General features: G+C 33.9%; 2 protein-coding genes across 3 annotated transcripts; both read right to left on the reverse strand.

The window, feature by feature from the left end:
- Positions 1-1,876: 1,876 nt before the first annotated feature.
- LOC131612358 (probable protein S-acyltransferase 1) lies at positions 1,877-5,385 on the reverse strand. 2 transcript variants are annotated; one of them, XM_058884155.1, is made up of 6 exons: positions 5,015-5,385; positions 4,041-4,220; positions 3,633-3,941; positions 3,320-3,541; positions 2,727-3,185; positions 1,877-2,009 (listed from the first exon to the last, which is right to left on the reverse strand). In XM_058884155.1, exons 1-5 carry the CDS (start codon positions 5,123-5,125, stop codon positions 2,766-2,768), a joined length of 1,242 nt encoding a protein of 413 aa, XP_058740138.1. In that variant the 5' UTR covers positions 5,126-5,385; the 3' UTR covers positions 1,877-2,009; positions 2,727-2,765. The 2 variants fall into 2 exon arrangements, with proteins under 2 accessions (XP_058740138.1, XP_058740137.1); XM_058884154.1 differs by lacking the exon at positions 1,877-2,009 and having other exon boundaries at positions 2,273-3,185.
- Positions 5,386-6,730: 1,345 nt separating this feature from the next.
- LOC131609974 (histone-lysine N-methyltransferase, H3 lysine-9 specific SUVH1-like) lies at positions 6,731-11,101 on the reverse strand. Its single transcript, XM_058881818.1, has 3 exons — positions 10,951-11,101; positions 8,425-10,736; positions 6,731-7,101 (listed from the first exon to the last, which is right to left on the reverse strand). Exon 2 carries the CDS (start codon positions 10,594-10,596, stop codon positions 8,479-8,481), a length of 2,118 nt encoding a protein of 705 aa, XP_058737801.1. The 5' UTR covers positions 10,597-10,736; positions 10,951-11,101; the 3' UTR covers positions 6,731-7,101; positions 8,425-8,478.
- Positions 11,102-22,810: the final 11,709 nt, after the last annotated feature.

Here is a 22,810-nt window from a genome sequence, read left to right on the forward strand (position 1 = left end):
CAGAGAAGGGAAGAAATCAGATTTGGGATTGATTGAACATTTCGTATTGATTAATCAAGGTAAATAAGTAGATTCCAGAGTTGATGAGAGTGGGATCATAAAGTTTTAGGACAGGGTTTGTGTACCTTAAGCTCCATAACTTAGGAATATGATTTTGGAAGAGAGCCACAATAGTAGTTTAAGTATTCATCCCAGAGCCACTAAGATGTATCAAGATCTTAAGAAATTATTTTGGTGGCCTTTGTTTATGCTTGTTTGACTTGTCAAAAGTCGAAGATTGAGCATCAGAAGCCGTCTGGACTGATGCAACCATTGAGCATTCCTGAGTGGAAGTGGGACAATATTTGTATCTTTTTCGGTCTCAAAATCTTGAGATCAGTGCATTACCTAAAAGCCGATATATTGGACTATTAAGCACCTCAGAGAATTAAGTTCCAACAGTTATAAAACAACAAGACTCTACGTCGATCTATACTACAGTACATGTGGATATTGAACCTAACCTTATCTCTAGGCGCTAGTATCTATTAATGAAAAGCACCTTTCAATGTCAAGTCACACCATGAAATCAAATTTTAGGTAGCAAAACTAAAACAAATATTAAGATTAAAGAACCATCAAAAGCATGAGTATAATCACGTAGAACACCATAACCTATTTAGTACATGAATATAATGACTACACCTAACCACAACAAATAGATTTCAGCTACACTTACTCATTGTAGCGTAATTGTCAGTAATCCTGCGAAACTGATCTTCGAAGTGTGATCTACCATGTCACTTGAGCAGCGCTTTCACTTACAGGCTCCCTCTCTTATTCTCCTATTGTAGACCAAAGTGAATCTACACTAATTATGTACTACCTCGATCCACCGAAACTCCCTTTACATTGAACTGAAACATTCTATTTATAGGCAAATTTATAGATCTCTCGCTAGATGCACCGCCCTTGCGCCTAGTGCGCCTACCTTGCTCTACCTTGCCTGCTTTCTTCCTCGAAAAACAATGCTTGCATGTCTTCCATGTGGCCCTAGTCGTCTTTTCTCGCCTAACACATTGTTCTTCAACTAGCGAGTTAACCCTTGTTTCACAATACAGTACTTGCATCTGGTCATGTCATTTGTCGTTTGCCTTCACCTAGCGCGCTTATGATTGGGCCTAGGGAACATGGTCTTCCATGGTTTTGCTCTGGCTTAGTCTTTGCATTGACTCTTGGTTTTTTTCATAGATAAATTGGGGGTTTTATGTAGATTTTTTGTAATATAAATTAATAAGTGGCGACGTATTTTGCGTAAATTTGACCGTTATCACATAAGAGAGATTTCCTATCTCCCACCCTATATGTATAACCTTCCTTCAAAATTTCTTTGGCTTTAAAAATAGAATTCCATATAGGAGAACCTGGATAATATTAGAATGGTTTGTTGATTACTTGTATATTTGTCCCTGATCATATGCACCTAAGGTTTCTTTGAGTTAGACTGAATGTCCCAAACTAGTTTTCCTAGCATAGCTATGTTAGCTTCTCGAGCAGTTCTCACTCCTAAGTTTGCCATGCTTCTAAGGTTGAATCACTTTATGCCATCCAACTAGGTGAATACCTTTCCCATTGTTATCATTCCAAATGAACTGTATGATTATTTGATCAATTTGATTACAAGTGCTAGCTCGAAACTAAGTAGTTCGCATGTAGTATGTATAGATAGCAGTCATTACATATGAGGCTAGAGTACTAATTTTCCATGTCTCTTCAGTGAGTTATTTTTCCAAGCATTGAGCCTACTATTAATCTTGTCAACTATAAAGTGGAAATATGTCCTATTTGACTCTACATGTTAGCATTGGAAAATAAATAGTTGATAAAATTATTGGTGCTTCTTATGGTTATCATGTTGCTGAGTTTGGTTATCTTGCTCCTGGTGACTCCACTTGAAAACATAGCGATCAATTGATTTTAAAACCTAATGCAGAGCCTGAATTTCTGGAAGATGCTAGCCATGATTCGACCTTGAGCAAAAGTAGCCTTTCAAAAGAGTAAAACACAATCGGAAAAAAAAAAGTGAGAAACTCTAGGATCACTACTTGAAACTTGAAAGGTTTCTAAATGGCATTGTTCATTTCATCGATATTCATTCAATATAAACCATTCAATATTCATTCAATGGCCGAGATGCGCTGACCATAAGAAGTTTTTAGTGGATCAAAGTCAAATTCATTTTTCTCCTTTTATGTATGATACTCGACGACAAAGATGGGAAAGAGAGAAAATAAATAAGAGAGAAATATGGTCCCCGAGCGGGGGTTAGAACTGTAATATCTTCTACTAATAAACATTTTCACAAAAATTGAAAGAGCAATCATGGAATATATAAAAGACATTTTTCCTAAAATAGCAGTGCGGTTAGAATTGCAGATCAAACAAGACCTACAATCCATACTAAGAATCTAAGAAAGAGAAGAAAGAAAGAGCAAACATGTTCTATCATACATTAATTCAGTTCCTTGACTCATGTGAACATGTCCAAATTTTTGTAACTTTTCAACTTTTTTCTCCATTTTGAATAATGAATATCTGAGTTATCCTTGAGACATACCATTTTTGTTTCCCTTTACAACTTCCATTATAAATCAACTCACTACACTTACCCTTTTCTCAAGCCACCCCCCCTTCATTCAAGTTTTTTTGTATGTACATTGAGACCAAAGCAAACATCAAAATGGTACCTTAGTCTCTAAAGAACCAGCAATGCTATTTTGAAGGAGCTATTTCTTCAACTCTTGATCATTGCCTCCGACTTTGGATCTCCATTGAGAAAATTTTAGTTCTTGATCCGAAGGAACAAAGATATCAAACGTGGTTTCGTTTGCTCCTGCCTTCTTTTTCTTTAGATCCTCAATGCCGTTGTAATCCAAATCCTGTAAAATACCGGGAACTCGTATTCCGTCCTTTCCGTATACTCCCATGTCCATGTCAAACTTTTGTTTCGAGCTTATAAAACCTTTTTCGAGGTCTGAAGTAAAGGATTCGTCTTGAATATCTTCCTCTTCTGCAACCCATTCTCTGAAATTGACCATTGTTTTTGGTATCTTGGAACAAGAAAGTTCTTTGAAGTTTTCCATTATTCCCTTTGTATATGGATTTTCCTTCTTATCGTAGCGGTACCGGAAATTCTCATAAGTAGTCTATAGGAAAAGAAAAAAAGGTTGAATTTAGAAGCATATATGTTCATAAATATTATAATTTTCACATCCTAACCGTAGCTTGTAGTATAAGTAAGCAATTGAATTAAAGCATTGACGAGAGAAAGAGAATATACTTGGTTGGTGGAAATCAAGTAAAGATGGAACACTGTTAGGCCACCGACAAACCAAACGGCTATGAAGCAATATACAATGAGCGCAACCGATAAGGCATCGCGTGACATGGATGACCATAATCTACCTTGTTGTCGAAGAAGGTTAACCCAAGAAAACGAGAAGACGTATATGCACAACAAGGTTGATGATGATATGAACAATATGAAGAATGGATAGTTACGCTGAAATAAACACGATAAGAAGAGAAACTGTTAGATTTCAAAAGTAAACGGATATGAAAAATGCATTCGGAGCAATGACGATCAAACTTACCGATCCAATACATTGACCAACCCAAGGGCAGTGATGATCAAACTTCTGAACACAGTTATTGCAAATAGAGCAATGTGAAGCGCGTGGTGGACGATAAAGCAAACAAGTATCACAGAACTTCACCTTCACTGTATGGCCATTGACTATCACATCCTTCACTCTAGGTAGTTTGAGGTTCGGGGTTTTATTGTTTACCCATTCCATTGATGACGTATTTGTGCTAAATGATTCCTCCGTTTCAGGTAAATGTGTATTCCTAGGGATAATTCCTGGATCTCTACCAGATGTCAAGAAGAGAAACATAAAATTCTGCATTCAAACAGTGAAATGAAACGCGTTTCAAATATCACGAGAAAGCTATAAGCACCTATTGTTATTGATAAAGGAAAATTTATAAACTTTACCAACCCAAATTGTGAGGATCGATCCTCCAATAAGTACAAGATGGTTAAAAGTAGTATCTTCGTCTTTGATTATTAACATCATTCTTATGCAGAATGTTATTGCCGGACCTCCGATCAAGAACGACGTCAAAAAAAGTGATGATGCATCTTGACCAAAGACTACTCTTCCACCAAATAGAAATTTCTGTTACAAAAATAAGCTCCATCAGAAATCACTTTACATGTTCCATGTGTTTGATTGATATATACAAAATGAAACAAAAGAGGAAAAAAATCATTTTTCCCTCACTTCCAAACACTAAGCAACCCTTATGACTTGCCCCCCAAGTAACAGTATGATCGATGAAGAAATTCGACCATTCAACATCCATAAAAAGAAAAATCTTCAGAATATTCCTCAGTCTACATTAATGAAAAGTCACTACATCTTAGAATATCACTTCTTATACCCTAACGGCCCAATCCTTCATAATTGCGCATTTCATCATTGAAAATGCTCTAAGCACTTTCAAGAATCAAATTTCAACTTTTCTCTTCACATTCATCAACCTATGCTCCTCAAATACAGAATCCAACATCATCCACTAAACCAAAACTCCTCCGCCTTTTCTTATTCCAATCAACAACAGAAAAATCATCTCGAAAGACTGAAATCTTCACTCAACCAGAAAAACTCAAAATCCTAAGATATTAGGGTACAGATACATTTCTAAATTCACTCAAACTAAATATCAAATACCAAACATCTTCAAAGATTTCATTTTTCCAACCCATATACCATCAACCTCAAAAAAACTAAAAAAATCATTTTTTCCATTTCCAATTTAGCCCTCAATTTTTATAACATGCAAAGAGAACAAACAAATAAACCCAAAGTTTTGATTTTGATCAAGCAAAAACAAAAACCAACATGAATACTAAAAAGGGTCTATAGAATCAAAGATTAAAAAGATGATATAAGAAGAAAAAGAAGTGTACATTGTTTCCTTTCCAAAGTTGATAAAGCCTTCTGTTTTTGGGAGGTTCAAGTGAGACAACCACAGAAGGGGAGGGAGAGGAGGCCAAAACATTATTACTCTTGATACTCATAATAATGGCCTAAAGAACAAAACTAATGACAATAATGTTCTTTCTGCAATGAAGTCTCCTTAAATTTGCACATGTGTTGTTAATGTTGTTGTTGTTGGCATTAAGATTTTTGGTTCTGTTGATAAATTTTGTTTCTTCCCTCTCACCCTATTAGGGGAGAGATCAATTGGCCGTGGTGGTGTAAAGGAAGAAGGGAATTCAATTTCCCTTCTCACTTTCTTTCTTTTTTTTCTTTCTTCTTTTTTATTACAAAGTCATTTTTTTCCAACACCCTCTCTCTTTCCATGAAACAAGCACTTCTCTAACAATCTTTTCCATTCCACCGGTTTTGTCGCTGCTACAACTATTTTCGATAACATAGCTAAATAAATACTAACAACTTCTTTGTAAGAATGTTTGGAAATGACTTGGCATTTTTCATACATTTATATCTCTTGCTTTGATGTAGTAATAACGTTGTTTTATTTTATTTTAATAGGTATGCATGGTACTTTATTGTATATTCTTCTAGAATTGAATGGATATGTGGTAACAGATAGTTTTTTTTTAAAAAAAATTTATTATTAAATACACAATTTTTATTATACATCCGTGCAAAATTAATTAACACCGACTATACATTGACTATGCACTAGAGATGGCAAAACGAGCACAAGAGATGGTCAAACGAGCTAGATCCTTCGAACATTTCTGTTTGGTTCATTCAGACATTTCTGTTTGGTTCATATTTTTTCCAAAGTGAATCAAAGTTTTAGCCTTTAAGGGTGCAATGTTCGCATGTCCGCTTCAATCTCATTTTTTTCTAGGACGGACTAACATTTTAGGTTTGCATCGCCAACTATATTCTTCAATCTCATTTTTTTCTAGGACGGACTAACATTTTAGGTTTGCATCGTCATCGTAGATCTACATCCTCATCCTCAACATATTTGTAGGTTTGCATCATCAACTATATTCAACTATATTTGTAGGTTTGCATTGTACAATAATAAGAGTTATTATTTAATAAAAATTGTGTAAAAAATATAGAAAAATGAAAATATTATTGTCATATCGCTCAATTTTTGTAAGGGTATTTTTGAACAAATAGAAGAATAAATTAAAAAACTCTATTAGGGGATATATGACCTTTGCGATTCTCCCTTTGAGCTTTTATTTCTAGTTTCAGATTAAAAATGAATTTTTTTAGCCAAAAGAAGAAGAAAAAAAATATCAAACGTCACACATATGTTTGCATTGTGTTGAAAAATCTGATTTTCCAAAAACATAAAGCTATAAAAATACAGAAAGATTTAAGCTTTTCCATGGCATACAAAACGAAAAAACAAAAATGGAGTTGAAGGGAAGAAGCTGGCCGGCCAGCATTGGGTGGATTCAAGTCAAACCAATTTGCTTCTAAAATCACAATGGGCATAAATATCGAGTACATGGATATGTAGCCAGGTGCCGGTCATGGTTCGGTTCTGCATGGAGCTTTGACAAAGGGTGCGAGAATATGTTCAAATCTACAACACACTACAGGAAAAATCCTTCTGATAAACCTGCACGACAGGCCCAACAAATACAAACAGACGAAGAAGCCCGAAAGTAAAGGAAAAAGACGAGTGAAAGAAAGATCATATAGACACAAAATAACCATTGATATTGCCACAATAATCTTCGGCAAATTCCAAAAAAAAGATAGCAAACAAACTAAACTTTTGAATCTACATCTTAAGTTCATCCTTACCAAATGGACTAAGAGATCCTGTTCACAATCCTTCCCAAGAGAAATAAATAACAGTATGCTAGCAGCCAAACGGAAATAACTTACACAAAATGAGTCTTACAAGAGTTACAGTTAACTTTTCAAAAGTTGAAAACCTGATGTTTCTTGTGCCAATTCACTACAACTGCCAAAATGACAGGAAAAATTGGCGTGCTAACATCTTCTTTCTAAATAATCCATTCCTGCTGCTGTCTGACATAAACTAGAACTGTCACAAAAACAAACCAAATACATGAGATTTTTCTTTGTTTTCAGCCAATCATGTGCAATCAGAATTATCTGAACAACTATTTATTACCACAACAGAAAGGCCAAAATCATTATGAATCATTACAAAACTGTTGCATTGTTTTCAATCGATTACCTATTTTCAAGAATTGCACAGAACATACTAACACAACTTTTTGCTTTTAACATTTTCAATACAAATCTTCAAAAACAGATTGGAAACAAGGTGGCAGATTTATAATCAGGTGACCATCAGAACTAACATTCACATTGTAATGATATAGTCAGTTACTGTTTAATAATGAACATAATGTGTATTTGAAAAAAAAAACATATATTATTAGCCTTTTGTGTTTTAACAAAAATCAATAAATCTCGTTAACTAAAAATTGACTCTTCATTACCAAGTTAATAGTTCAAGTTCAATTCTTGATGCACCCGTTCTTGAGTTAAGGAAAACTTGGATCATACAATAAGGTACAGTGACCGTGTTCATTTTGTCTATACTTTCAAGTCCAAAAAGCTCATACATAAGTGGCTCATGACCAAAGAAAAGTTTTTGGAACCTGAACTTAAACTTACATAATTAAAAGTAAAATAGCCACCGCAATTTTGAAATCATGTAAATTTATATGCTGCATATCTAGATATGAAAACAACAACCAAGCATTTTTTTACTAGGGTCTAGGTCCGTAGATAAATCCTATACCTCTAAATCTCTCTTGCTGATTTGCTCCATAGTTTTTTGTGGTTTTCCTCTACCTCTACTTCTACCTATACTTCTGCCTCTACCTCTACCTCTACCTCTACCTCTGCCTCTACCTGTTAAACTATCCTTCATTCGGTCTACAACACATCCTACATCCTTATATCCAGCTTCTAATAACAACATTATATTAATATCACGATTTTTCATACTTTAAGTATGTCGACTGTTTTTTTTCATTTGTGGTCACCATTTTGAAACCATTTAAGAATCTAGATTTCATATTCATACTAACACTTCAACGTTTAGTGAATAAATTCTTGAAGGGATTAAGAATCTGAATTCTGGGTCAATTAATTATAGGATCTTACCAACTGTAAAAACTTGTTAAGCAATGATAAAAGGGAAGAAAATATTCCATTCATAGTGAAAGAGGGAATAGTAGCAATACAGTTGTTTTGATTCTGTTTAAAAGTTAGCCAAGTTACAAAAATAGCCACTGATATAAATAAACAACAAAGTAAAGAGAGGACTGAGATAGAGAAAGAATCATTTAGTATATATAAGAAAGTAATTTCAAAAAAATTGGAAACATACCTTATCCATAAGTACAATTATTAAGGGGTCACTCGTCCAAAACTCGACAGACAATTAACAAAAGTAGCCCCTGCATTTCACAGATCCACATAAGCATTTCTTTTTCCTCTGACCAGCTTTGAGAGGAAGATTTATCCCATAATCATAAGTTAACTCCACCATGGGAGGGATGTGTCTAATTGCAAAGAAAGCAATGTGGAGATCTGATTCATCCTTATTTTCACGTACAATCGGACGCCACAACACATTTGGAGAGCAGCTATGATTCATAAACCGAGCAACATTTCCTTCATTTTTTGCCGTTATATAAAGCGGGGATGGGATCTTTGGAGCTTCAATGTCGGCAGGAAAAATTTCCAGCTGCTGATAGATGCGAGTAGAATCAAAAATGTACTCGTCTTCGTTTTCACCACCAAGCATCTCTGCCCTAGCACTGTCTATGACTTCCCCTGCATACTCACATATAAAAGTTCCAGCACGAATAGCATCCCACGATCTTAGACCCCAACCTTTATTCTTGGTTCTGAACACCTCCAAACGAAATTTCAGGCCAACTTGGGAAACCCGGTTTCGGCAAGTAGAGGGACATTGACAAGAAGGACCACACTCATGTATCACGGATTTTAGATCCGCGACTAACCCAGAAGCAGAATACGGAAGTAAACCTCCATTCTTTTGAATGCAGGAACAGTTGTAATTTCCAGGTTGACATCCACCAATACAAGAACATCCAGCAGTAGGTTCCACAGGAGCAATTGCTCTCGAATTCTTGAGAGTAGGGATATAAGTGAAATATGCAGGGCCCTTCTCGTTGTCAACATCGTTCACAAGACAAACAGGCACTTTTTCAGCCCCAGAAGTAAGATCAGGCAATATGACCCCGGTTCTTGGAGCCGACTTATCAGTCCATTGTTGAACAGATTTCCATGTTGAATATGCTTCGGGCTGTCCGGGCATCCTTACTAATTTATACTTGAATACATTAAAGCCGGACTTTGCTTTCTCCACCCATGAATCCTGAATCTTGTAAATACCATCATAGACATATACCTTCCCTGATGGATGCATTACATCCTTCAAACCTCTAATTACTCTCACATCATTACCTCTATGCATGCTCTTCTCCATTGCAAGATTACCCCTTTCAAGCTTTTGATCACTTGCTCCCTTCTCGCGATTAACTCCACCTTGGCCACTGTAAATCAGCACATCCCCATCGTCAGTATTATCTTCATACCCTCCGGACGAGACAATACTAACAGCCAATGGCTCTTCCTCTTGACTTGCTTTGGAACCCAGATAATCGATTCCAGCCATAGAAGGTGCATGTAATCCCACTAAGCACAACTCAAATCGGAAAAAGAAAATATCCCCAATCTCAACACCAGGCACAAGTCCAATCCTTTTCTTGCTGTTACTCCTAACCCCTTTGGTCATCATAACATTGCCTGCCTTCAAATCAGGCCGCTTAGCTCCATAAGTGTCCTTAATTGACTCTTCAATTTGTCCAAGCTTTCTTCGCATCACTTCATATATCATAAGCGTATATGAAACTGAGTCCCTGCTACCATCCGGATGATTTATTACATCAAAAACCATGGGATTAATTGATTGAATAATATCATTAGCCACTACATCCAGATCAACATCAGCAGGAACCACACCACCAACACCGCCATCAGCACTAGCACCAGCACCGCTACCACGCTTCGCCCTTCCCCTCTTCTTCCGCTTTGAACTCCCATTCCCAGTTCCATCTTCTAAATCAAGTTCATTTATCTCAGCAGTATTGTACCCTTCTTCCTCCATGAGATGTGCAGCGCGATTCCGGCTAGCCCTCCGTGACGAACCAACATCTCCATTTGTCGCCGCAGTTGGAGTCTTGAATGAATTAATTGGAACAGCAGTAGATATTGGGGTGGGGGTCGGATTCGGTGCATTCTGGTCGGAAAGCCTCTGAGATTCCGGCGAAACAAAGAACGGATAAAACGGCGCAACACCAGTTGGAAAAGGACCAGCAGGAGAAGCACAAACAAAAGGAGCACCACCTTGTGGAGTTGAAGATGAAGCAGGATTAGACGGTGAAGGGAACACAGGAACAAGAGTCCTCAATGGCTTAATATTTAAAACCCTAGACTTATCAATTGAGTCTTGACCCACGTTATTGTCCATTGTTTGCAACTTCAAAACAGTACAAGTATACTCTGTATTATACTGACAACTTTTTCACCAATCACAATACACCACAGTACAAGCTACACAACACTGATAATACAATACAAATACAAACACAACACAACACGGTTCGGTTCCTGTAACATGCAAACAAATCCGGAATCAGACAATGAAATGTTATGGACAGGTAACAAACAACATCAACAAATCTACCCAAAATGCTATAAAAAAAACAATTTTTTTCGATAATAGATCAGATCAAGGGTTCAGAAAACGAAATTACGACATATGGTAAGAAATTGGACAGTATAGTTAAGAAATTGAGATGCATAAATGGGAAATGAAACGAACCTGAAATGGAATTTGTGAGTTGTTCTCAGTTTGAGTCGAAGTTCATGAAACTCCACACAAACCGAAGCTTGTTCTTACACTCTACTTTGTAGAGAGAGAAAGTAGAGAGAGAATGAGAGAGAGGTTTTTTTCTGTGAATCTATTGTTTTTACGTGGGTTTGGAAATAATCAGGTGGTATTGAGCACACGGAGTAACGCTGTTTTGGAAAGAGAAAGTGACGTGGCGAGATTTAATTGGATAGATGAAGGAAAGTACATGATAAATGTAAAACGTGTTTTTAATAGGAGAGTGGATCTTTGGGTAAAACGAAATGGTAATAAGAGAAAATTATATCAACGGCTAGATCTTGATCACTGAAGGATGAACCAAATGGAAATTTTCTTCATTTTAGTTTTAGTAAAATACTAGTATAAATTTGGTCAATTCATAAAACAGACCAAATATATATATATATATATATATATATATATATATATATATATATATATATATATATATATATATATATATATATATATATATATATATATATATATATATATATATATTTAAAATAGTTTAAAATAAAATTGATTAAAAATTAATTAAATGGATATCAATAAATAAATTTTGACTAAAATATTAAAGTTCTGTTTGGTAAAATTAGCGGTTGATTGATAAAGTAGTTGATAATTTATAGCTTAGGTTGATTACTGATAACTGATGAGTGATAGCTTATAACTGATGACGAATAGTGGATAAGTTAATTGAAGTGTTTGATAAAATTAATGACTCAACTAATTTATAATTATAAAATAGTTGTTTTAATTTAAATTAAAATAAATTATAAAAGATAAAAATGAAATTTTGTTAAAATAATAATGATACAAGTGAAAGAAAAAATGATAAGTTATAAGTTGAAACGCTATTTGAAATAGCGTTTAAAAAATAAGTTATAAGCTCGAAAAATAAGTTATAAGTTTGTGATGAAAAACTGTTATCAAACAGGTCTAAATTATCATATGAACTTATAAGTTATAAGTTATAAACCATGACCTCAAAAATATTTCTTACCAAACGAAGCACTATATACAACATATTATATTTTAATATTTAAATCAATTTAAATAAAAATTAAAAAGTAGTCAAATTTTCTAAAATTAAATATTGGGTTTGTTTTATTTTACCTTTAAAAAAGGGTTACTGTGCTACTAAAAAAAAAGTTTATTATCATATAAGCGATTTTTGGTTTAGAAAAAACATTTTTTTTAAGACTAACCTTACCAAATGAAGATTCTGTCAATGAAATGACCTCTTGATTGAAAGAGAGGGGTGTTACCACTAGGCCAATCAACTTGTTTTGATTTATTCTAAACTTAAATGTATCAATCACATAATACATCTTTTCTATATTTCATATTTTCATATTTTTTTCTGTGTAAATTATTGTATATTTTATATTCAATAATATTATATTATTATGAAATTCTGAAAATAATTGTGAATTAATAGACTAAAATTCTGAAATTAAAAATAATAATTTATAATATTTTATAAATTAGAAATAATGTCCTTGTGAATTAAATAATTCTGAAAATAACTATATATAAAATATTTAATTCAAAATTATTTAATGGAAAATTATTTAAAATCTCACATTTAATTCAGAATTAGTTCAGTTTAAATTATGTTTTGTTTTGAATTAGAAATATTTTATAAATTAAAAATATTGTTCCTTGTGAATTAAAAATATTTTGTAAATTAAAAATAATGCTACAAGTACTATCAAAATACTATAAGAAAATATTTTTGAAAATAATTAATATAAACCATTATTTAATATTATACAATTATTAATTTACAAATTATATAGTATAAACTATTATTAATTCAGAATTATTTAATATAAACTATTATTATTTTCAAAATTATTTAATTCACAAGGACATTATTTATAATTTATAAAATATTATAAACTATTATTTTTAATTTTAGAATTTTAGTCCATTAATTCACAATTATTTAACAAAAAATTCTAATTTACAAAATATTTTTAATTCACATTTATGTTATTTAAATTACACATTTAGATCTCACATTTAAAAATTAAAAAATCATTAACATAATGAAATGATATAATATTATTCAATATAAAATATACAACAACTTACATACAAAAAATATAATAAAAATATGAAATATGAAAAAGATGTACTATGTAATTAATACATTTAAGTTCAAAAATAAATCAAAACAAATTGATAGCATTTAAAATTATTAAAAAAATAATAAGAAAGACACATCAGTATTTTTGGAAGTAAAAATAAATAAAAAGCAAAAGATTTATCCAGTCAATGCGCCACATAGGCTTTTGGAGTGTGTCATTTTCTGGCAAGGTCTAAAACGACAAAATCTTCCTTTGATAATGTTAGTTTTACAAAAAAAAAAAAATTACAATAGGGTAAACCAAAAGTCGCCTATATAGCAGGCAAAAATGGTGATAACCTTTTAAAAAATATATCTTTTCTTTATATTTTTAAAAATTATTTTTATAAAATCTTTTTTAATATGCTAAAAGTTTTTTAACTTATTATTTATAATTTAAAAAATTAATTTTGAGTGACATAAATATACATTATTAAAAATTAAAACATCTTTATAATTATATAATTTTTAAATAAAATATATAAATATATTATATTTTAGTATTTAAACCAATTTAAATAAAAATTGCAAAATAATCAAAAAATACTAAAATTAAATATTAGCTTTTTCTATATTATTGAAAATAATTTTTATTAAAACTATTTTAAAATACTAAAGGTTTTTTTAACTTGTTATTTATAAACTAAAAAATTGTTTTTGATATCTAGTAACATAAATATATATTATTCAAGATTAAAACATCGTCAAATCATATAGTTTTTCAAAAAATATATATATTTTAAAAATAATTTTCATGAAAGTTACTCAAAACAAATTCAAATTCGAATTATTTTTTGAAATTTTAATATTAAAATATTTATAGTGAAAATATAAGATATCTACAATAATATTCAAAAAAATATTTAAGTCAATTTTCATTCAGATTTTAACAATAAATAATTTATAAATACTTTTTAAACAAGAATATATAACAAAATAAAAATTAAAAAAACTAAAACAAACATGCCATAATTGAATATTATTTATCTTCTTGTAAGAATATTATTGAATATTCCCTCTTATTTTATTTAGGGTTAAATATACAACCCATCCTACATTATTAACGAGTTAAGGTTTTAGTCCATGGTAAAAACAATTTTAATCCCCCTTGTTTTATTAAGATTCTCTAACAGAACTCCTCAAATGACAAGTGGCATGGAAGATTCTCTCTTTTTTTTTCATATATGGCTTTTATGTTTATTATTTTTTTCGAATTGGACTACATTTGCGTTAGACTATTCTCATTCCTTTTTCGTCCACAGTCGTCCTTCTTATAGCATGGGTGGAAGCAAATCGTTATCATCAGCTGGTAATTTTCGTAGGGGCTTGCCAACATGTGGGTGCAACAGAACAATGTAGATGTGGGTATCAAACACAATTGATAACCCAAATAGGAAACTCTGGAAATATAGAAATTCAATGGTAAGTGTTTGTTGATTATATTTGTAGAAATTCTGGGTGCTACATGTGTTAATGTTAATTGTATTTGTAGAATGGTTGTGGATTGTTCGTGTGGGACGATTTGGCTAGTGAGCTTCAAGGGAACGACATGAATCTGTCAAGATGCTATCAATGTGAAATCACCAAAGCTTATTTCGGTGAATTTACGAAGGAGATTGTCAAGGAGATTGATTGCGCAATTGGGAAGAAATGGGGAGTAGAAGGAAGCCCAAAGAAGTCAAAAAAATTGAAGAAAAAGCTTGTAATGGAGAAGAGAAAAAACCTTTGTCTGATTGTTGCACTTTGTTTGTCATGGATGGTTTTTGAAATAGTGTTTAAGTTAATTTAATTGTCATGTAATATGTTTTAATAGTTGTAGGTAATGTAATGGAATTGTTAAGGTTATATCTAGTAGTTGTTAATGTGTATTGTAATTGAATTGGTTTGTAAGAAGTTATTTATCAATGAAAACAATGATATGTTTTACATTTCAATTAAGTTGTTGGACAGATGGTGTATAATATATCATAACTTGGTGCATATTAGATTAAAAAAATATAACATTGGTACACAAGTTTGTTACAAGCACAACTGGTACATATGTCTGCTAAAAGCACACTTGGTGCAGATGTCTGTTACAATAAACTTGCTACAACATTACTAAATATCCCAAAATATTCCAAAATGACATAAACACAAAATGACACAAAATGACACAAAAGGCACCACAGGTCTGTTACAACAAACACAAATTATCCCAAAATGACACAAACACAAATGACACAAAATATCCCAAAATGACACAAAATGTTACAACATTACACAACTACTTAATCTCTCATTTTCTTAGTCTTCCATGTCATCATATACCTAGTTCCCACTCCAAACTTAACTTCTCTAGCACATGCTTTGTCTTTATTTTCAGCAGGCATTGAAGTCTCATATTTAACTTTCCTCTACACATTAAAACAGGTTATGTTAGGCACAAAAACATGTTAGGTTAGCAAGAAACACACATTTTACAAAAAATTGATTACTTTTCTTTTTATGCACTGGGGTCATTTGTCTTGCTCTTACAAGTCAATACATTGTGACCAAACTTATCACACTTGGTGCACTTATATATAACCCCGGGTCTTCTCTTCCTTGCACCATCCTCCCCACTTTCTCTTATCCTTACCTTCCTAGGCCTACTGGACCATTTTTATATGCAGGTGGTAAAAGTTGTTCCACTTCAACCTCTGGCTACATATCCTGACCATTGATAGGGCTTACAGAAAACTATAGCATAATGCATACTTTTCTCTTGTATTAGAATCATCAACAAATTCATCAAGGTTTTTCTTCCTAAAGCTCAAAGCAACTACGACATGTCTACAAGAAATTCCTACCAGTTCCCAAAAGTTACAGTTACAGCTCCTTTTTGAAATGTCAACAATAAACTCCTGAGTGTTGAAATTATGTGTAACCTGGAATTGCTCAACCATGGAACGAATTGGCAACTAATGTCCACTATTGAATACTTTGTTATCTAACCTCTTCCTAGGTATTGGCATCACTTTATGTTGCCATTTTTCAAGTTTGGTGGTAGGTGTTGCTAACCTATTCATAAGATATTTTCTTATCCATTCACACATAGTTAGTATAGGTTTGTCCCTAGCAACTAGAATTGTAGTATTAAATGACTCAGAAATGTTATTCATCGAAACATTGCATTTACGGTAAAAAAGTGAAGGCATGCTTACACCAACTTTTTTGTAGGGGCAACCATTAACCAAGTCCAAGCATTGGGATCAACCTTCTTCAATTCATTCATCTTTTGGACCCATGCCTGATAGTATGTAGGCTTAGCAGCTCCCGTTATCAAATCCCTAATTAGGGATCCACCACCAAACCTTTTCTTGAAATTAGCATACAAGTGTCTAAGGCACAATCTATGCTCAATCCTATCAAACATTTCCTCGAATACAGCAACAAGTCCCTGAAATAAAACAACATTACTTGGAAAATCAATGCTAAAAATAAATATATAAAGGTACAATGAAATAGTTACGAGATAATAATGCATTACCTTCTCTTGATCAGAAATAAAAACATATCATCCGTCATGTCCAATATCTTCCATCAATAGTGAAGGATAGAAAAACACTTAGAAAGGGGGGGTTTGAATAAGTGTAGCTTTAAAAACTTGACAGATAAAAATAAATTGCGCAGTTATTTTTATCCTGGTTCGTTGTTAACTAAACTACTCCAGTCCACCCCCGCAGAGATGATTTACCTCAACTGAGGATTTAATCCACTAATCGCACGGATTACAATGGTTCTCCACTTAGTCAGCAACTAAGTCTTCCAGAGTCTTCTGATCACACACTGATCACTCCAGGAACAACTGCTTAGATACCCTCTAAGACTTTTCTAGAGTATACTGATCCACACGATCACTCTAGTTACAACTGCTTAGTTCACTCCTAAGACTTCCTAGAGTATTCTGATCCACACGATCACTCTAGTTCCTTACAACTTAATGTAATCAATTCTAAGAGTATTACAAATGCTTCTTAAAAGCGATAATCACAAACTGTGATATTTCTCTTAATCGTTTAAGCTTAATCTCACTAAAATATTACAACAGCAATGTAGTGAGCTTTGATGAAGATGAAGATTCTGAGTTTTGATTTGAACAGCGTTTGAGCAAGTTTAATATGAGTTGTTTTGATGCAGAATCGTTCGAAAATCATTGACCTTGCTTCTCATCAGAACTTCATATTTATAGGCGTTTGGAGAAGATGACCGTTGAGTGCATTTAATGCTTTGCGTGTTCCGTACAGCATCGCATTTAATGTTATACGCTTTTGTCAACTACCTCGAGCCTTGTTCACGCTGTGTCTACTGACGTAGCCTAGAATAGCTTTTAACGTTCCTTTTGTCAGTCAGCGTAGCTTGCCACTTGTACTTCCTTCTGATCTGATGTTTGTGAATACAACGTTTGAATATCATCAGAGTCAAACAGCTTGGTGCATAGCATCTTCTGATCTTCTGACCTTGAAGTGCTTCTGAGCGTGATACCATCAGTACTTCAGTGCTTCTGTTCTCTTGTTCTTCTGATGCTTCCATAGACCCATGTTCTGATTCTGCTTCGACCATCTTCTGATGTCTTGCCAGACCATGTTCTGATGTTGCATGCTGAACCCTTTGAGACAAAGCTTCTGAGCGCTGAATTATGCGTACTCTTTATATATTTCCTGAAAAGGAAATTGCATTGGATTAGAGTACCATATTATCTTAAGCAAAATTCTTATTATTGCTATCATCAAAACTAAGATAATTGATCAGAACAAATCTTGTTCTAACAATCTCCCCCTTTTTGATGATGACAAAAACATATATAAATGATATGAATTTGCGATCGGAAAGAACAGACGGCAAAAGACAAATTACACAGCTATAGCATAAGCATATGAATATGTCTCCCCCTGAGATTAACAATCTCCCCCTGAGATAAATAATCTCCCCCTGAAATAAATACTCGAAGAACTTTAATAAAAGACTTCCCTGATTATTTCAGTAGAGACGATCATATAAGCTTCTGTCTTTAGAGAATTCATAGCTTCTGACTTCTGCTTCCATTGGACAGCTTCAGAACTAGAATTTCTTTAAATCCCTAGAACACTCACAGCTTCTGATTCCTGCTTCCATCTAGGACAGCTTCAGAACTTGAATTTCTTTGATCTTCTGAACATTCACAGCTTCTGACTTCTGCTTCCATCTAGGACAGCTTCAGAACTTGAATTTCTTTGATCTTCTGAACATTCACAGCTTCTGATTTCTGCTTCCATTTAGGACAGCTTCAGAACTTGAGTTTTCTGGATCTTTAGAACATTCGCAGCTTCTGATTTCTGCTTCCCTCGGATAGCTTCAGAGCTTGAGTTTTCTGCCAACATCACTTCATGCTAGATTTGTATCAGAACATTGTTGAATGTACCAGAGCATCATCTGAGCATCTCTACATCCTGAAATGTTACAGAACAAAAACTAAACGACAAAAGTCAGCATGAACGAGTTAGAATATAAAATGTATATTCGAACACATTATATGTATCAGAGCCATATAGGCTGAAATAATGTATCAGAGCAAATAGAATTTTGTCAGATCAAATAGACAAATATGGATCAAATTCTATCTTCTTTCTTGCTTCTGATTTCTGAAGCTTGACAGCACTCAGCTTGCTTCAGTTTCCATGGTTTTGCTTCTGTGTCTGCGTTGAAGATTCTCTTCACTTCTTTATGCCTGCAAAACACTTAAACCATATAGAACTTGCAGTTCTTGTTAGTAAATGTGTGGGAGCTTTACCCAGCAACTGATAGATTAATCAAATCATTTATCATTTATCTTTCTCCCCCTTTTTGTCATAACATCAAAAAGACTATTCCAAAAGATTCAGATGAATAAAACGACAAGTAAAAACACTGGAATGTAAATCAAGGAAACTTTTTATTGATGAGGAATGCAAAGTGAGAGAGATATATAAGAGGGAAAAGAAACGTTTGAAGAATATAAAAAGAAAATAAAACGAAACAAATGATGGATAGCATTTAATGTTACGTGACGTGAGGAGAGATAATAAAGACAAATGAGGTGACTAGCACAGTTACCTATGGTCGGCGTCCCTTCAACTGCACGCGCGCTTATCCATGAATAGTAACGACATGTTTACCATCCCGAGATAAAACGTTACAGCTGTTTTGCTTTAAAAGAGGTTCTGAATCAACTTAGACAATGAAACGTTAGTAATAACCGAATCATAATTTCTAGAAGATTTCAATCAGAACTTCTGATTAAAAAAATAGTCCATTTTCATTTCAGAAGATACTCATACATGAGAACTTCTCATCTCCTCATTCTGGGCATAAATCCATACTGATGTTCTTGAGAATGAACTTAAACCTATCTTCAGCCAGGGGTTTTGTAAAGATATCAGCCCATTGATGGTCTGTATCCATAAAGTTTAAAGATATAACACCCTTCTGAACATAGTCCCTTATGAAATGATGTTTAATCTCAATATGTTTAGCTTTTGAATGAAGAATAGGATTCTTAGATAAACATATAGCAGAAGTATTATCACAGAATATAGGAATGTTACTCTCAAATATCTGATAATCTTCTAACTGACTCTTCATCCAGAGCATCTGTGTACTGCAACCAGCAGCAGCGACATATTCTGCTTCTGTTGTTGATAGAGCAATAGTTGCTTGCTTCTTGCTGTACCAGGAGATCAAATGACTTCCAAGAAATTGGCAACTTCCTGAAGTACTCTTTCTTTCAATTCTGTCTCCAGCATAGTCAGCATCGCAGAATCCTACTAAGTTGTATTCTTTAGATTTTCTGTAAACTAAGCCAACATTAGTAGTACCTTTCAGATACCTTAGAATTCTCTTAACAGCCGTTAAATGAGATTCTCTAGGATCTGATTGGAATCTAGCACACAAACAAACACTGAACAGAATGTCAGGTCTAGAAGCAGTCAGATATAGAAGAGATCCAATCATACCTCTGTATAACTTCTGATCTACCTTCTTACTTACCTCATCCTTACCTAGGATGCATGTTGGATGCATAGGAGTTTTGGCTTCTTTGCAGTCCAGAAGATTAAACTTCTTCAGAAGTTCCTTCACATACTTGGTTTGGTGAACATACGTTCCTTCTGATGTTTGATTTATTTGTATTCCAAGGAAATACTTGAGTTCTCCCATCATGCTCATTTCAAACTCAGCCTGCATAGACTTAGCAAACTCCTTTCCAAGTGTAGCATTAGATGTTCCAAAAATAATATCATCTACATATATTTGACAAATTAAAATATCCCTTTTAAAGGTTTTACAAAAGAGAGTAGTGTCCACTTTTCCTCTAGTGAAACCATTATCCAGAAGGAAAGAACTTAAGCGTTCATACCAAGCCCTGGGAGCCTGTTTCAATCCATACAATGATTTCTTTAGTTTAAAAACATGATTAGGAGACATAGAGTCTTCAAAACCAGGAGGTTGATGGACATAAACTTCTTCATCTATATAACCATTTAAGAAGGCACTCTTAACATCCATTTGATAGAGAGTGATGTTATGTTGAGTGGCAAATGAAATTAATAGACGAATAGATTCTAACCTGGCCACTGGTGCAAAGGTTTCTGTATAGTCAATCCCTTCTTGCTGACTGTAACCCTGAGCCACCAGTCTGGCTTTGTTTCTTACCACTTCACCTTTCTCACTGAGCTTGTTTCTGAAGACCCATTTTGTACCGATTATGTTGAATCCATCTGGTCTAGGAACAAGATCCCAAACATCATTCCTTGTAAACTGATTCAGTTCTTCTTGCATAGCAATTATCCAGTATGGATCTTCTAGAGCATGATCAACAGAAGTTGGCTCGATCAAAGATACAAGACCTAATTGACAGTCTGCATTGTTCTTAAGGAATGCTCTTGTTCTGATTGGATCATCCTTCTTTCCAAGAATGACATCTTCTGAATGACCAGAGATGAGTCTGGATGATCTTCTGACAGATGGTTCTTCAGAAATGCTTAAATTCTCCAGAGAAGCTGATACTTGATCTTTCGATTCTTTGCTTCTGAGAGGTTCTGCTTCTGATGCGTTGCTTCTTGGCTCAACAACTTCTGATATATCAATATCACAATCTGCAAAATTATCAAACTGCTTTGGTTTTTCAGAACCAAGCTTATCATCAAACCTGATATTGATTGATTCTTCTACAGTCAATGTTTCGGTATTGTATACCCTGTAGCCTTTTGAGCGTTCAGAATATCCAAGAAGGAAACACTTTTGTGCTTTGGAATCAAACTTACCAAGATGATCTTTAGTGTTCAGAATGAAGCATACACATCCAAAAGGATGGAAATATGAAATGTTGGGCTTTCTATTCTTCCACAATTCATAAGGAGTCTTATTTAGAATAGGTCTGATAGAGATTCTATTCTGAATATAGCATGCAGTGTTTATTGCTTCTGCCCAGAAATGCTTAGCCATATTGGTTTCATTGATCATGGTTCTGGCCATTTCTTGCAGAGTCCTATTCTTTCGTTCTACAACTCCATTTTGCTGTGGAGTTCTAGGACAAGAGAAATCATGGGCAATACCATTTTCTTTGAAGAATTCTTCAAAGGATCTGTTCTCAAATTCACCACCATGATCACTTCTGACCTTTATGATTTTACACTCTTTTTCAGATTGAATCTGAATGCAGAAATCAAAGAACACTGAATGAGTCTCATCCTTGTGCTTCAAGAATTTTACCCATGTCCAGCGGCTATAATCATCTACGATGACTAATCCATATTTCTTCCCTCTGACAGATGCTGTTTTGACTGGGCCAAACAGATCAATGTGCAAGAGTTCTAATGGCCTTGAGGTAGAAACAACATTCTTGGACTTGAATGCAGGTTTGGAGAACTTGCCCTTCTGACATGCTTCACAAAGAGCATCTGATTTGAATTTCAGATTAGGGAGTCCTCTGACCAGATTCAGTTTGTTAATCTGAGAAATCTTTCTCAAACTAGCATGACCTAATCTTCTGTGCCAGACCCACTGCTCTTCAGAAACAGACATAAGACAAGTCACCTTCTGACTCATAAGATCTTGCAGATCTGTCTTATAAATGTTGTTCTTCCTCTTGCCTGTAAATAGGATTGAGCCATCCTTCTGATTTACAGCCTTGCAAGACTCTTGATTAAAGATTATATCATAACCATTGTCACTCAATTGACTGATAGATAAGAGGTTATGTGTTAATCCTTCTACAACAAGTACATTAGAAATGGAAGGAGAGTTACCAGACTTTATAGTTCCAGAGCCAATTATCTTGCCCTTCTGATCTCCTCCAAACTTGACTTCTCCTCCAGACTTAAGCACCAGGTCTTGGAACATAGACCTTCTTCCTGTCATGTGTCGTGAGCATCCAGAGTCCAGGTACCATGACATGTTGTGCTTTGTCCTTTTTGCAGTCAAGGATATCTGCAATAGGAATAATCTTATCCTTAGGTACCCACATCTTTTTGGGTCCTTTCTTGTTAGATTTTCTCAAGTTCTGATTGAACTTGGGTTTAACATTGTAAGCAATAGGAGGAACAGCATGATAATTCTTAATGTGAGTTCCATGATATTTCCTAGGTTGTGTCACATGCTTTTTGGTGTGTGTTATGTGAAAACTTTGAGCATGTGAAG

The sequence above is a fragment of the Vicia villosa genome, linkage group LG6, assembly GCF_029867415.1.
Source record: "Vicia villosa cultivar HV-30 ecotype Madison, WI linkage group LG6, Vvil1.0, whole genome shotgun sequence".
NCBI lineage: Eukaryota > Viridiplantae > Streptophyta > Magnoliopsida > Fabales > Fabaceae > Vicia > Vicia villosa.